The sequence below is a fragment of the Gymnoscopelus microlampas genome (genome assembly GCF_963454915.1).
Source record: "Gymnoscopelus microlampas genome assembly, chromosome: 17".
In the NCBI taxonomy this organism is placed as follows: domain Eukaryota; kingdom Metazoa; phylum Chordata; class Actinopteri; order Myctophiformes; family Myctophidae; genus Gymnoscopelus; species Gymnoscopelus microlampas.
In genome coordinates this window covers 37,434,694-37,450,015 of record NC_139954.1, presented here as the reverse complement: position 1 = coordinate 37,450,015, position 15,322 = coordinate 37,434,694, and the positions used below count along the sequence as shown (strand labels likewise).

The window sequence follows — 15,322 nt, the reverse complement described above, 5'->3', positions numbered from 1 at the left end:
ATGACTTCTAAATTCCTAGTCATAAATAATAGGGTATTATTTAGGTATTGTAAAGGGTATTGTAATGATGTGTGTGTGTGTGTGTGTGTGTGTGTGTGTGTGTGTGTGTGTGTGTGTGTGTGTGTGTGTGTGTGTGTGTGTGTGTGTGTGTGTGTGTGTGTGTGTGTGTGTGTGTGTGTGTGTGTGTGTGTGTGTGTGTGTGTGTGTGTGTCTTAACAAAATAACTTGAGAATATTTGGGTGGGTTTTCATGAAACTTGGTGGGAATGATCAGTAGGCTGCTTGAAGAGATGATTAACTTTTGGGTCAAAAAGGTCAAGGTCGATATCAGCCACATCAGGAACAGAGAGACATTTATAAGATAGAGACAACATTTGTATCTTATCTTTTTGTAGATTATTGTGTCTAATGTGTGCTATACAAACAACCACCAAGCTAAATTGTATACAGTGTAGCCTATAGATAGATAATTAGATCATTTTATTTCTGTGTCCTGCACACAAAGTGCCCAACCCTCATGGGTTTATAAGGCACTATTTTACGCTTACAGCATGTTTACAATATATTCACATAATACATTCAATTACATCTCAGAATTATACAGAGTATATATAGAGTGTTCTGTCTTCTCTCCCATGCTTCACAAATAAAATCTGCCACAACAAAAGCTCCTTTAACAAAACATATATACTTTTTTCATAATCATCTAACTCATGGAAATCACCACAAATAGAAGACATCTTACTAAGAAATACCTCTCTTATAGCATCATATTTAGAGCAATAAAACAAAAAGTGAAAGTTCACAAAACAAACAGTATCTCTCTTCCTCTGGAGTGGCATTAAATATATCATGCTTTTGTTTTATATCTCAAGATATACAATACATAAAACCCCCCGATATAACCGTGTTTCTTTAGCTAGACTCCAGTTGTGCGTATGTACAGTATTATGTCATTACATACCTTGTACTGCATATTCTTTATATCTGGCTAATAGATTCTTCTAGATTATTATTATTATTATGTTGTTGTTATATTGTATTGTTTTTAGCACAGTCTTGCAGAACACGCCACATAAACATTTCACTGCTTGTACCTGGATGAGTGAGTGATTGTTGAATCTGCAGTGCTTTGTTGCGTTGGGGATGGTGCAGGGCTGCCAGGATCAGGTCTGTCACCTCGGCCGATCACAGCAGGGGCTGGAGATATCTGCTCCTGGGCTGCTGCTGTGGTCCATGTTATACACATAGCCAACGTCCAGCAACAGCTCAGCCAAAGACATGACCTCTCCCTGGAATCCAAGTGGACGCACACACGCACGCACGCACGCACGCACGCACGCACACACACACACACACACACACACACACACACACACACACACACACACATACACACACACACACACACACGCAAAGAGAGAGAAAGACAGCCAATGAAAAAGAGAATTCAGACATCTTCATAAAACTGCTTACACACTTTAACACAAAAGAAACACAAATAAACGTGCACACACACATGCTCGCACGCACGCACGCACGCACGCACGCACGCACGCACGCACGCACGCACGCACGCACGCACACACACACACACACACACACACAAACGTGTGCTTACCAGGTTATCATCTTTGCCTTAGGTCCTCTGGGTTCCGGGATATATTGTATGTTTGAAATCAACACAGAACACTATAGAACAGAACAGAGTCTAACAACAGTACTGACCAAACTCTGAGAGCTCTGCTGTGTTTTATACTGCTGGCAGCCAAAGGAATGAGGGAGCTGCCTCAAAAATTATTCACACACACACACACACACACACACACACACACACACACACACACACACACACACACACACACACACACACACACACACACACACACACACACACACACACACACACACACACACACACACAGAGGGAATCTAGCGCAGGTCTTGAGAAAATGTAGACATCTTCATAAAACGTCATCTTCACACACGATATAACTACCCACCACCTGCAACACACACACACACACACACACACACACACACACACACACACACACACACACACACACACACGCACACACACACGCACGCACGCACGCACGCACGCACGCACGCACACACGCACGCACGCACGCACGCACACACGCACACACACACACACACGCACACACGCGCATACACACACACACGCACGCGCGCACACGCACACACGCACACAGAATGAAAGACATTCATCTTACACATTGCATTGTTTCCCTCACATACTGTAAACTCAACCCATATGCGTTTCATGCATGTGTTGGAGGGGGTGCAGGAACTGGCAGATATGCAGTGGTGGAAGAAGTAGAACGTACCGTAAGTGAAAGCTGCAATACCAGCGTAAAAAATACCATGTTACAAGTAAAAGTCCTGTTTTCTCAATCTTACTTAGTCAAAGTACAAAAGTATTAACATCAAAATATACTTAAAGTAGCTAATGTTAAAATATTCTTTATGCAGAATGCCAATTCAGAATCATATATATATTGGACTATAATTATTGATTATTAACCACTTAAGCCCTATTTTATACTTCGGCTTTTTGAAAATAGCCAATCTACAAGTTCAAAACGTGTCGCATCACAAAGCGTTGTGAGCTTGCAGATCTGCTTATTTATTTTCTTATTAATAATTTGATTAATTATTAATCAACTACTGCAAATCTGCAAAGTAACTAAATCTGTCAAATACATGTAGTGGAGTAAAAAGTACTGTATTTGCCTCTCGGATGTTGTGGAAAAGAAGTATAAACAAGCAATGGAAATACTCAAATAAAGTAACCGTAGGCCTATACCTCGATGTTGTACTTGAAGTACATACTTGAGTAAATGTACTTAGGTACTTTACACCACTGCTGCAGATATGTCGTGTCAGAACACAGTGTTGGATTGTTGCAGGCGTTCCTCCGGCAGGTTGCCTAGCAGCGGGGTCACGGTGTGGTCGCCGTACCAGGCGCCCATCACCTCGCATGCAGAGCCCATCCTACAAGGCCCCTGGCCTGCATATCTGAGAGCCAGCTCATGCTGATAAGAGCTAGAGCGCTGCAGTGAGAGGATTCACACTCAATCAAAACACACACACACACACACACACACACACACACACACACACACACACACACACACACACACACACACACACACACACACACACACACACACACACACACACACACACACACACACACACACACACACACACACACAAAGTGTTTGTGTTACTATACTAGTGAGGTCGACATCAACATTTTAGGACTTTTTTAACATCAGCCTAAAAGCCAAAAACAGCAGAGCTCCAAGCTTGTTTCGTAGCTTGTAGATCTGCTATGTTCGGTAGCACAATACTGGCGCACACAAGTAAATATAAATGAGGCATACTTTAACTCTAACCTCAACCCCAAACCTATAACCTCTAAATGTCTAATCCTAACCCTATATCCCCAACCTGGATATTTTCCTAATTGTAAGCCTAATCATCAAACAACCATTTCTTATGAGGACCAGGAATATTGTCCTCACAATGTCCATTTCTCACATTCTGCTATACTAGTGGGGATATTTGGCCCTCACAAATACAGTATAGTAATACAGGCAGGCACACACGCACACGCACACACGCACGTACGCACACGCGCACACACACACACACACACACACACACACACACACACACACACACACACACACACACACACACACACACACACACACACACACACACACACACACACACACACACAGACAGAATCTGTAGAGGTGTAACATTCGTTGATAAGACTGATCCTTTTCCTCATAAATCCTGAGTGTTAGATTAACTCACCATTTTCACTGTGTATCATGACACACAAGCAATCCACAATCTATATAACACCACAAAATGTTGTGGTATAACACCACAGCAAATATTGTCTACATCTTTGAAATGGGTAATCGTCTACAAGTATGTGTGTGATATTGCATGAAACAGATTAGGCTTAATTAATGTTGATGAACACCTTATGGAGATGAGATCCAATCTGTTGTCAGCAGTGGTGTAAAGTAACTAGTAATTATATTTACTCAAGTACTGTACTTAAGTGAAAAATTGCACAAAATGGTACTTTTACTTTACTGGAGATCTGTACATCTGCTATCTTCAAAGGATTTTATATATTTGGAAACTTGTGAAATGGGACATTGTGCAGAATGATTACTTTTACTTTTAGTTCCTAAGTATATTTTGATGCCAATACTTTTGTACTTTTACTCAAGTAAATTTGTAATACCTGACTTTTACTTGTAACAGAGTATTTCCTCATTGTGGTATTGATACTTTTACTTAATTAAACCAAATGTTACTTTTTCCACCACTGGTTGTCAGTTCTTTGCTGACCCCCTACTACCTGACCCTGTGACCCTGGTGTTTTCATAGGGTCTTCTTCAGTCGCTTCTCATTAGCATAAGCTTTCTGTCACCTGGGTGACAGCAGACACGGGGGGAGTCCTATCCAGTGTTGCCATGTCGGCTTATTACAAGCGACTTTGGGCTTCTTTTTCTGTAAAGTTGCTTGTAAAAATTGCCAGGAAGCATTTGTGTGTTAGACTTAGAATGTTTCAAAAAACATTCCAAATATTCCACATTTCTATTGCAAGTGTTTTTGAAAATAGCCGATCTACAAGCCGATCAAAACGCGTCCATCTTGAAGCGTTGTGAGCCAATGCATAAATAGGTACAAAATGCTCATGTGGCCTAAGAAGTAGACCTGGTTGCTTGTTTCTTTCACAAACCTGGCAACACGAGTCCAATCAGCTTCGATGATCAATCAGCTGCGTGGACGCGTCGCGGGGGATTTAAATTTGTCAACAAGGAATTACACATATTTACTGGAGGCCTGCGGTTGTGAAGAGCGCAGTTTGTAATACTAGGAGAAATATGGAGTCTTTAGGCATTTCGCTTATAATAAGCGTTTTATTTGTAAGCGCCAATGCACTTCTTTCAAATGTGGAGGACTTGAAGACGCAAGAGCACTTGTTTCTAAGTTCTCTGGGTCTCTCCGGAAGGCCGCAGGGCCGGACTGCTGCAGCCAGGCATCAGGGCCGCACTGGGAGGAGAGTCCCCTCCGCGCTGTGGAGCATGTTCGGAAGAAGCACCCAGAAGGACAAGAGCCAAGAGGCTAGAGACATGAGCGATGCGTGCATGGTGTCTGAATATGGAGTTCGGGGGAATATCATCCGATATGTACAAGATCAAGGTATATATATATATTTTTTTACTTAAGTAAAAGTAGCCTATCAATACTGCAAATTCTAAAGTAAAAGTACAAGTTTACATGAGTAAAAAAGTACAAAAGTATTGGTATCAAAATGTACTCAAAGTGCCCAAAGTAGAAAGTAGTCATTATGCAAATGTATAAAATGCATTAAAATCTTTTGAAGAGAGCTGCAAGCTCACAATGATGCCATGCATTGTGAGCTTGTAGATCAGTGATTTTCAAATGGCCGAATGTATATGCCTAGGGCTGAAGTGGGTAATGTATGTTTCGTAATAATAATCAAAATCTACATGATGTAACTAGTAACTAAGTTTTCAAATAATTGTAGTGGAGTAAGTATAATGTTTGCATCTGAGATGTAGTGAAGTATAAGTAAAAGTAGGCCCACTGAAAATTGGAAATAATAAATAAAAAATACCTCAAAATTGTTCTTAAGTACAGTACTTGAGTAAGTGTACTAAGTTACTTTACACCACTGTGACTTTGTTACATTTTAAAGCAGCAATCCAGAACTTATTTTTTTATGATGCATAGCTACCATGCAATATCATCACTTTAAAAGTAATTCAAGTGAATTGACATTACACAAAAAAACAATTATACAAGCTCTGGTAGAGAATTACTTTGTAAAACTGGTTTCCATTAAACCTCGACATGGGGTATTTGGACCTCCGGGGTCCTTTTGAAGGTTGGACCTCCCAGCTCCAGGGGTCCTTGGAGAAGTTCCAGGGTGTCCCTAGCTAAATGATTGATAGTAGAACCAAATTGACCCTTGCCTTTCAAGTCTGTAACTCAGAGTTAAACACTGAGGATTACAGTGTGGATTGTGTTGGGGGGGGGGGGGGGGGGGGGGGGGATAGAGATAACGTTTGTATCAAATGGGGGGCCCACGGCCTAATTCACATCAAACTATGGTCCTTGAAATTAAAAAGTTTGAGAGTTAAGGTATTAGCCACTTTCAACCTTGTGGCATCCTATTTTGGGCATGTCATTTGGCAAAATGCTTCAAAAATGGAAGAAAATAATATCGAATTCCAAATGAGTAAAAATAGCATATCTACAAGCTCAAAGGCATTGCGATGCAACGCCTTGTGATGTGAGCTTCTAGATACTAGATAGGCTATTTTAGCTATTTGTCGTATGACGAAGCTAATACCAAAGTGTTACCTGGTTAAACTGGCCATAAGAGTATTGTCTCAACAATACTGCAAGCTGTGGGCCATTTATAAATGTTCTCATCATCAAAGTGCCTGATCAGTGTTGTGTTCTTGTTTTTTTCGGAGGGTATACGCTACGATACGATGCGCGTGGCCGTGGGTATACGCTCTCGCGTTTTCAATGGATGAAATGGTTATTAGACTGTAGTACAATCTGGACTGTGTACGGCGTATACAGCATCTGACGGTAGAACACACCACTGTGCCTGATGTATCCTCATAATGTATGTTGTGTAGGTAGACTGGTGTCTGGCTGGGGAAGCAGCTGCCAGGGATGTGTGGAGAAACATCTCTTCTTCAACATGTCTGTCCTCCAGGCCGTGGAGCAGCTCTCTATGGCTCAGCTGGAATTCAAGTTCCAGTGGGACGTGTACAGCTCTCCACACCCCTTCCTGGAGCCCCACGCCCTTGGCGTGTCCCTGTATCAAGTCCTTAGAGCCACATTGAGGGGAGCGAGTCACGAGGTGAACCGTAGACTCCTCCTGTCCCAGTCCGTGCAGCTCCAGCCCGAGTCCACTTCTCTCACCTTAGACCTCACCTCCTTGGCAGAGAGCTGGCGGAAACCGGGCCGCAACTATGGTCTGGTGTTGGAGCTGCAGCCGCCGCACAACACAAACCCAGAGGAGCTGCTTCCGTTTCACCCAGGTAACTCCCTTCCACTGGAGCCAACGTTCACTCTTCCAGAGATCCATGTCTCGCTTGTGGCCGTGTCCCTCAACCCCCAACAGTGTCGCTCCAGACAGCGGAGAAGTGCCCTCCATCTCCCTGTGACGCCCAGCAATGTGTGTAAGCCACGACGCCTCTATATTGATTTCAAGGATGTGGGTTGGCAGGACTGGATCATAGCTCCGCAGGGCTACATGGCTAACTACTGCCACGGGGAGTGCCCATTCCCCCTCAGCGAGAGCCTGAATGGCACCAACCACGCCATCCTGCAGACACTGGTGCACTCGCTGGACCCGCACGGCACCCCTCAGCCCTGCTGTGTGCCCATCCGCCTCTCCCCCATCTCCATGCTCTACTATGACAACAACGACAATGTGGTGCTGAGACACTACCAGGACATGGTGGTGGATGAGTGTGGTTGTCGATAAGGCACAGGAAATAGTTTACTGTTCTAATAGCTGGGTTCATTCTGTTGGGTCTTATTATTCATAATAAGTACAAATGGATCCAGAAGTGCCCATTTGGTCACATTTGTTCAGTCTGAATTACAAATGGATACATTTACATTTTTTGTCTTTCATTTTAACAGTTTGATTAGTTTAAAGAGAAGTAGTTTTAAGAAATGGTTTGTTTGGAAGGAACCTTATAAATGTGTGCAATGTGAATTCTAATAAAATGTTGTCATATAGATTTCGGTAAAATGATGTCTCCTGCTGTTACTCAGAGCAAGCTACCATTAGAAAGCACTCAGTAGAGCACAAAACATGGCATTAGAAATGGTCTTAGATCTGGAGCTGGTCCCTGGGCACCAGATAATTACTTTCCCACTACTCCTAATGGATAGGATGGGTTAAATGTTAGTAGCCATGTTGCCTATAGGGCAGGAACCTATTTCCTATTTCTGTAGTGAGGTTGTTTGATGTACAAGTACACCTCATGGACACAACGCTAGTATGTCCCAGCCTCCGGGACTTGACCCCAATACGGCCCTTGATGCTGAGTGCCAAGCAGGGAGGCATTGGGTCCCATTTTAATAGTCTTTGGTATGATCTGGCCGGGGTATTGAACCCCGACCTCCCAATCTCAGGGCACACACACTATCCGCTAGGGCTAGGCCACTGAGCTGGTTGGGTTAAATGCAGAGGACAAATTCTGGGTATGTGTAAATGTACTTGGCAACACAAATGTGTTCTGAAATCAGTCAATAAATTCATTATAGTTTTATAGAAGAAAACATACAAAAAGACAAAATGTAATTGTTGAGGAAAAGAATACATAATTGGCTAAAGTGCTTTTAATCATGTTATTTATGCAAGTTCTGGTCATCTCAAAATAAATTAAATGACATTTACATTTCTATAACCGTAACCCAAGTATTATTCCTCAGATCAATTCTATATACAACACAGCTAATGTATTATACATAATAATGGTGTGTTTATAACCATCACAATACTTGACTCATGATCATGGGGAAAAAACACAATGCCAGTGTCAAATTATGGAGCATTTTCTTTCTATGGGAATATTGTATTGTTTTACTTTTGGTCACAAGGGGGCGCAAATTCACCATAGCTGTGGTAATATGAATAAGTTACTGTTCACCTGTGTTTCCTATTGATTAGTAGCCTATTTTGTTCATTTGACATCTTTAACATTCAAACAAATATTCATGAAAAGTAAGGTGCACTGTGCACTTTGTATCAAAATCCTTGAAATGGCACTACTTTGAAACAATGATAGGTTGCAAGGATTTATTATAATCTTTGACCTTTATCTACATTTCCTCTGCTCATCCTTCTCCGTCTCTCTTTTGTTCAACATCTGTTGCAGAATTCTTGATGTCACTGCTGTCTGATTTGTTCTCTCTCTCTTCCTTCTGACCTTCGTTTCCACTCTCACCTCCATCCCCTCTAGCAGGTCGCTCATCTGTTTTCATTTCATCTTTCATTCTATCACCTCCTTTATTTTTTACTCCACCAGAGTCTTCTGTTCCATCCTCGGCTCCCTCTGCCATCCCCTCAATATACTGAGCTTCTTCCTTGGTCTCCTCTTTTGTATTTTCTCCATCTCTCTCTTTGGGCACATTTTCACCATCCTCTCCTTGTCCTTGTATTTTAGTCTCCTCCTCTCCCTCTGCCTCCTCTCGCTCCCCTTCCACCTCCCCTCCCACCCCTTCCTCTCTCTCCCTCGCTCTTTCTCCCTCTCCTCCCTCCATATCTTCATTCTCTGGTGGTTGATTCTCTATTTGCAGCTCCAACAGCACCACCCTGGCCAGCATCTTGGTGTTGCTGGACTCCAGCTCCACCATAAGTCGGGCTAGTTTGGTTTGTAGAGTGTCCAAGGTGTTCTCCAGCCTGCTCAGCTTGGTCTCCACTTTCTCTGGCCCCCCGTCCACCCCCTCCACAGACTCGTCCAGCATGCCCATCTTGGTGAGGATCTGTCTGCCCTTTTCTTCTAGGTGGCGTTTAGCAGCGGGGAACTCAGACAGGACGTCAGTGAGGTCCTCCTTGGACAAGCTGAACAAGTCTGAGTGCCCGATGCTGCGGATGTTGGCTGTGCGGCGATTGCCTGATTTGTTGCCTAAAAAGGAAAAAGGAGAAAAAAAAGAAAGGTGTGTTTGTGAATGTATTTTGTGTGTATGAAATGTACAGTAGATACATGTTTAACCACATGAACCCTAGCGTCCCTTTTGGGCATGTCATAATAAGCGAACATTCTGCAAAAATAGCAGATCTATAAGCTCACATTGTGTTGTAACGTGACATGTGACCTTGTAATCAGCTATTTTTGCTAAAGGGATTTGGTGTACACAGGAAAAAAGGAGGGCTGCCGAATATAGACCCCTGGCCTGGGGGACACCAGTCAACGAAGTATATATGATTTAAGTAGTTAATTTATTCAAACAAAACGCCACTGGTTAACTGAAAAAGGCATTGTATATGATGGCAAAACCTGCTAGTGTTATTGCATAGTGCTTTACCTTTGATGTTGATGATACTAATCTCCCCAAAGAAATTGCCGTCACTCAAGACGGCAAACTGTGTGACCCCATCGTCTGCCACTACTGCAAGTTTTCCTTCTTTGATGATGTACATTTCATGGCCCACATCACCTTTCTTGCAGACATACTCTCCTGGACTGTAAACCTGCAAGACCATGCCAAAGGCAGACAGCAGTGTGAGATTGAATGCAGAATTAACGAGTAAAGATACTTAATATAAACTGTTGGCAAAACAGAAATAATTCTTAACTGGTTAAATACCACAGATCTTAATCATACGAATGACAACAATTACCAGAAATATTACATGTCCTGGATGGGCTCTCCAACTTAACTTAAAGTGAAGCCAAGACAATTTTATTTATAGAGCATAAAAATTATATATGCAGGCAGCCAACATACTGCACCCCACCTCCACAACACAGGCATACACTCCAAAGGATACAAAGAGAGAGAGAGACAGAGATGTTTTTTCATAAAAGAGAGTCAAACAAACAAAAAACCTGATGACCCCTGACCTGAGGTGTGAGTTTAAGCACAAGCTCCTCCAGCAGACTCTTCTCACAGTTCTGGAAGATGGTGACCTTGGAGAGCGTGGGGAGGTGGACGCTGACCGCGATCTCTGTCTGCAGCTGGACGGGCAGCTGCTGCAGGATCTCGTTCTCTCGTGTGATCTTCTTGTTGATATGCAGGTGCTGGTACCAGTCGTTGACACGCTTACGAAGCTCCTTGCTGATGTGACGGCTACGCAGGTAGGCCTTCACCTGACATGGTGGGAAGAATGGAAGTTAACGTACTTACGGTATGTCAGACATTTTTTGAATACTAGAGGACAAAACTTCCACTTATTTGCTCCTGTCTACTTTTTACTTATAATGTGACAGGGTGGTAACTGTGGTGTAGCTATTTCTTACACTTAACTTACTTTCCTCTGACAATGTCTGTCTCTGTCTACTCTATACAGTCTTGATCTCCTGTGCTCACCAGCTCATGGTTGGGGAAGAAGACATTGTCGCGGTCCCTCAGGCTAGTAATGACGTTCCCAACATTGCCCACGATTGACGCAAACACCAGCACGGCGATGAGCAGGTCTGCAATCATGAACAGGTACTCTTCTTCCCTGTCTGGGAGGGGTGTGTCACCCACTGTAGTGAAGATCTGGGCAGAGAACCAGAAGCAGTAGAAGTACTGGCGACGCATGGAGGCGAACACGGGGTCAGTGATGTTGGGGTAGACCCAGCGGTCGGCTCCGAAGCCAATGTAGTTGGACAGGGCAAAGTAGAGGCAGGCGTTCCAGTGGATCAGCACGAAGATGTAGAGCATGAGTTTGGAAATGCGGAAGGTGTTGGGGTAGGAGGTACGCGTCTCCATGCGGTCCAGGGCCTCGCCAAGGCGTGACGTGCGCAGGAATCGGTTGACCCTCACCAGAGGCGTGTGGATACCAAAGTGGAAGTACAAGAGGTCTGTGGGCAGCATAGAGAGCAGGTCCCACAGGAAACGAGAGGAGCGCAGATAGTGCTTCTTCAGATGAGCTGGGTCTTTGATCAGAATACCCTGCTCCAGGTAGCCTGTAGAGGGCAGCACAGTCAATAATAGAGCAATCTGGGAACCCATCGTTTCAATGTTTTCGTTTCAGCTGCTGAGCTGAATCTGTCTTGAGAGATTAATAATAGAGTAAAATGTATGTACATTAAGTCAAAGTCCACAGTAGCTACTCTTCCTACACAAAGCAAAGTTTGGCTGGCATACTGTTGGAAAGGCAGCATCTATCTAGAGTTGAGAACAAGATTCTGAATCGCACCATATCGGTTTACTAAGTAGACAGTACATTATTATATTATATTATATTATTTTCAAGGTTTTTATTTGTCATATGCACTTACAATACAGCTGTGGAAACATTGCAGGCAGTGAAATAATTGTTTTTAGAGCCTCCTCAACATTATGGACAAAATTAATTATTACTTCAAACCAATAAGTCAACAGATGGGTTGAACATGCAGTAGCATTTACCTGTGCGAAATTTGATGATCATGTCAGCCACATACATGAGGTCAGACAGGTAGTCCAATGTAAGCCACACAGCCAGGTATGTCACCTCAATTGCTTGGAAACATGTCCTGTGAGAGACAGTTTTAATAAAGCCTAAATTAAAAAATGTACTTATTACATGGTGTGGATGAAAAGTCAAAACAAGCTACCACGTATTTAACTTACTGTATATTCACATTAATGTTATGTTTATGCAGCAATGTAGGTACCTGCAGATGATAATCACCCAGTTGTAGAAAATGGGAATGATCATGACCTGTAGCCATATGTAATAGAACTGCTCTGACGGGTCAACCGTCCATTCTTTCCAGCTGAGGGAAATGAGAGGATGGGGAGGGAGAGAGAATTAGTGGCCATATAATCGATCAAGGAGTGTGCATATACCAATGTAACCTACAATTAATTTCAATCAATTATATTTTACCTACTGTACAGTGTGTGCACTTGACTCTAAACTTGATTCAAACCCATAAAGTCATTGTTAACATGTGATTTGGCTACCTCATTTAATATGCATGGTTTTACAAAGCTAACACATGCGTAACTCAAATACAAAGGACCCCACTTCATTATGTGAAAACAAATGTCTATTTTAAGGACACCAAAGTGTTTCTTTGAATATTAGCAACAACATATCTATCGAGACTAAATCAATAGTCACTTACTTCAGTTTGACCTTCGCCTGTTGAGGATTGTTATCTTTCTTCTCTTCCTCCTGATCTGCCTCTCCCTCGCTCACTTTCTGCATCTGACGCCATCTGAACAGCCTCTGCCATCGGTTATTCCTGACATTATTATTAACCATTTTATCCATTCTCCTATAGGGTTAGGCTGAGGATTAGACTTAACAATTGTTTTTCTGGTGGAGGTTGACCCTTGCTCTTGTTCAGGTATTCTCTGCCCCGGGAGGAGCAGTGCCTGCTTGGGTGTAGCTGCACATCGCTGCCTGCATAACCCTGTTGGCCTGCATCAGGCAGCATTGCTTGGTTCACATAACAACAAAGCAGGTCTCATCATCACCTGGTGATGCTGGACTGGTCTCCACGGAAGGGAGCCACAACAGATGCCCTGTATCCTCTGGGGGATATTTCCTTCCCCTTGAAAGCCCCAGAGGTCCTCTTAACGCGAATCCTGGAGCTCATTGTCAGTGACTACCAGAAGTGTAAACAACAAACCAACTGTCTGTTTTTTGGAAGAAGGATGATTTATGGATCTATAGGGTATAGCCGTCTAAAGGGTCTTCAGTCTGGGGATCTAAATAAGAAAGTTAACCGTCCCCTCGCACAAAAAAAAAAATATATATATATTTTTTATAATCCTTTAAAAGGATTTAGACCATTCAGTAATGAAAGGCATGACTGAATACATACTGGATTTCAGAATATTCTATGCCCCAGGGGTCTTTACTTGTTCCCCTCCTTTTTCTCTACAACACCAAATCTCTACACCGAAAATAGCCGATCCAAGGAGTTTGTCAATGCTTTTTTTCCCACCTTATGACATTCCCAGAATAGGGACACTGGTTCATGTGGTTAATGCACATAACAGGTAGGGTAATGTTACAGGTAGCCTAAAATAATAGGCTACTATAATAAACTGTACAGTCCAGAACCCTGACCAATGGACATGGTGGTGGAAGGCTGTCTTTTTGTTGTACTCTCCTGCATGCATGAGGCCCTTCAAATGATTGATGTGAGTTGTGCACCCCAAACCCTAAACTGCAGAAAATAAAAAAATATAAATGAATCAAAATGACTGACACACTACTAGTATAGCATTACTATCATGTGGTTTCAGCATTATTTACTGTAAACTACTGGCGTGCAACGCAGCACACTTGCACAAATGGCAACCTGAGCAGGCAAACAAAGCTGTATACTGTACAATCCTCAGTGTTCATTTCACTCTGAAAGTGTATAAATGCTGAACCAAATGGACTCACATACTGTAACTCTTGAGAGAGAACAAAGTGAGAGTGTACAACTACCCTTGTACACTCTAATAAAAGCTGCAATCTGGAACTTATTTTAATGAATAAAACAATATTTTTAAACAATGTGTGGTACAGTAGTAGCCTGTAAAGCACATCTGCAGTGGTGGTTGCCTGGTTGGTTGGATTTGGATGTGGTCTCCCATCTTTTCCAAAATATAGACCCTGCTGGTGGTGTCTGTCAGTAGGCTAGCCTGGCTATTCTATACTGCCTGGAGCTCATTGGACAATATCTCCTCTGCCCAAGCTGGGATGGGATTCCCCTCATGCTTCAGCGGTAGATTTGTGGTATCTGGTGCGGGAGACCCGAGTTCAAATCTCGGACATAATACAGTATAAAGTTATGGATTGCAGATTTGAACTCTGTCTCTGAGGCTTTTACTGTGCTATAGTGATCATGTGAGGTGGAGTCTGGAGTGTCTGTGAATGATGCGCTGCAGGTCGGCTATTTTCAAAGAATATTGAAAGAATGTGACAACTGAAATATTGGCTGTTATTGAAACATTTCAAACACAAATCTTGTAGGCCTATAATTGTATGGGGGTCCCTGGCACAAAACATTTTCAGATGGGTGTCCGGACCGTGGCCAAATTAAATACTTATTAATTTGGGGGTCATTGACATGAAAAAGTTTGGTGTATAGTAACTAGGTACATTTACTTTTACTCAAGTAGGCTACTGTACTTAAGTACAATTTTGCTGGAGTATTTCCAGTTTTCAATGCTTTTACTTCAACTCCACTAAATCTCAGACTGAGGCACATATTATACTTTTACTCGACTACATTTATTTGACAACTTTAGTTACTATAGTTACTTTATAGATTTTGATTATTATTACAAAACATGCATTACCCACTTCGGTCCTATACAAGCCCACAATGCGTCGCGAATCTCGCGATGTGACTCATCATTGTGAGCTTGTAGATCAGCTAATTTCAAAAGATAAAAAAAAAAAATCAACATCAATCGTCGGACGTGGGGTGGGAATAATGGGGTAACCGGAGTCCTCGCCCCAAAACACGCTTGCCCCCATTTTTTTCCGCTCCCAGTGGTTCTTGTATTCTTGTATTTGTTTTACTGAGGATAAGATTGGAAATAAGGTT

General features: G+C 42.6%; 2 protein-coding genes across 3 annotated transcripts; one reads left to right on the top strand and one right to left on the bottom strand.

Moving 5' to 3' along the window:
- Positions 1-4,948: 4,948 nt before the first annotated feature.
- On the top strand, positions 4,949-7,599 carry gdf3 (growth differentiation factor 3; the record flags this gene model as incomplete). Its single annotated transcript, XM_084084262.1, has 2 exons — positions 4,949-5,267; positions 6,743-7,599. The coding sequence occupies 2 exons, from the start codon at positions 4,949-4,951 to the stop codon at positions 7,597-7,599; spliced, it is 1,176 nt and encodes a 391-aa protein (XP_083940388.1).
- A 955-nt stretch (positions 7,600-8,554) lies between these two features.
- cnga4 (cyclic nucleotide gated channel subunit alpha 4) lies at positions 8,555-13,117 on the bottom strand. 2 transcript variants are annotated; one of them, XM_084084081.1, is made up of 8 exons: positions 12,893-13,117; positions 12,437-12,538; positions 12,189-12,295; positions 11,160-11,743; positions 10,694-10,939; positions 10,155-10,320; positions 9,131-9,754; positions 8,555-9,100 (listed from the first exon to the last, which is right to left on the bottom strand). In XM_084084081.1, exons 1-8 carry the CDS (start codon positions 13,039-13,041, stop codon positions 8,964-8,966), a joined length of 2,115 nt encoding a protein of 704 aa, XP_083940207.1. In that variant the 5' UTR covers positions 13,042-13,117; the 3' UTR covers positions 8,555-8,963. The 2 variants fall into 2 exon arrangements, with proteins under 2 accessions (XP_083940207.1, XP_083940206.1); XM_084084080.1 differs by having other exon boundaries at positions 8,555-9,754.
- Between the last annotated feature and the right edge of the window lie 2,205 nt (positions 13,118-15,322).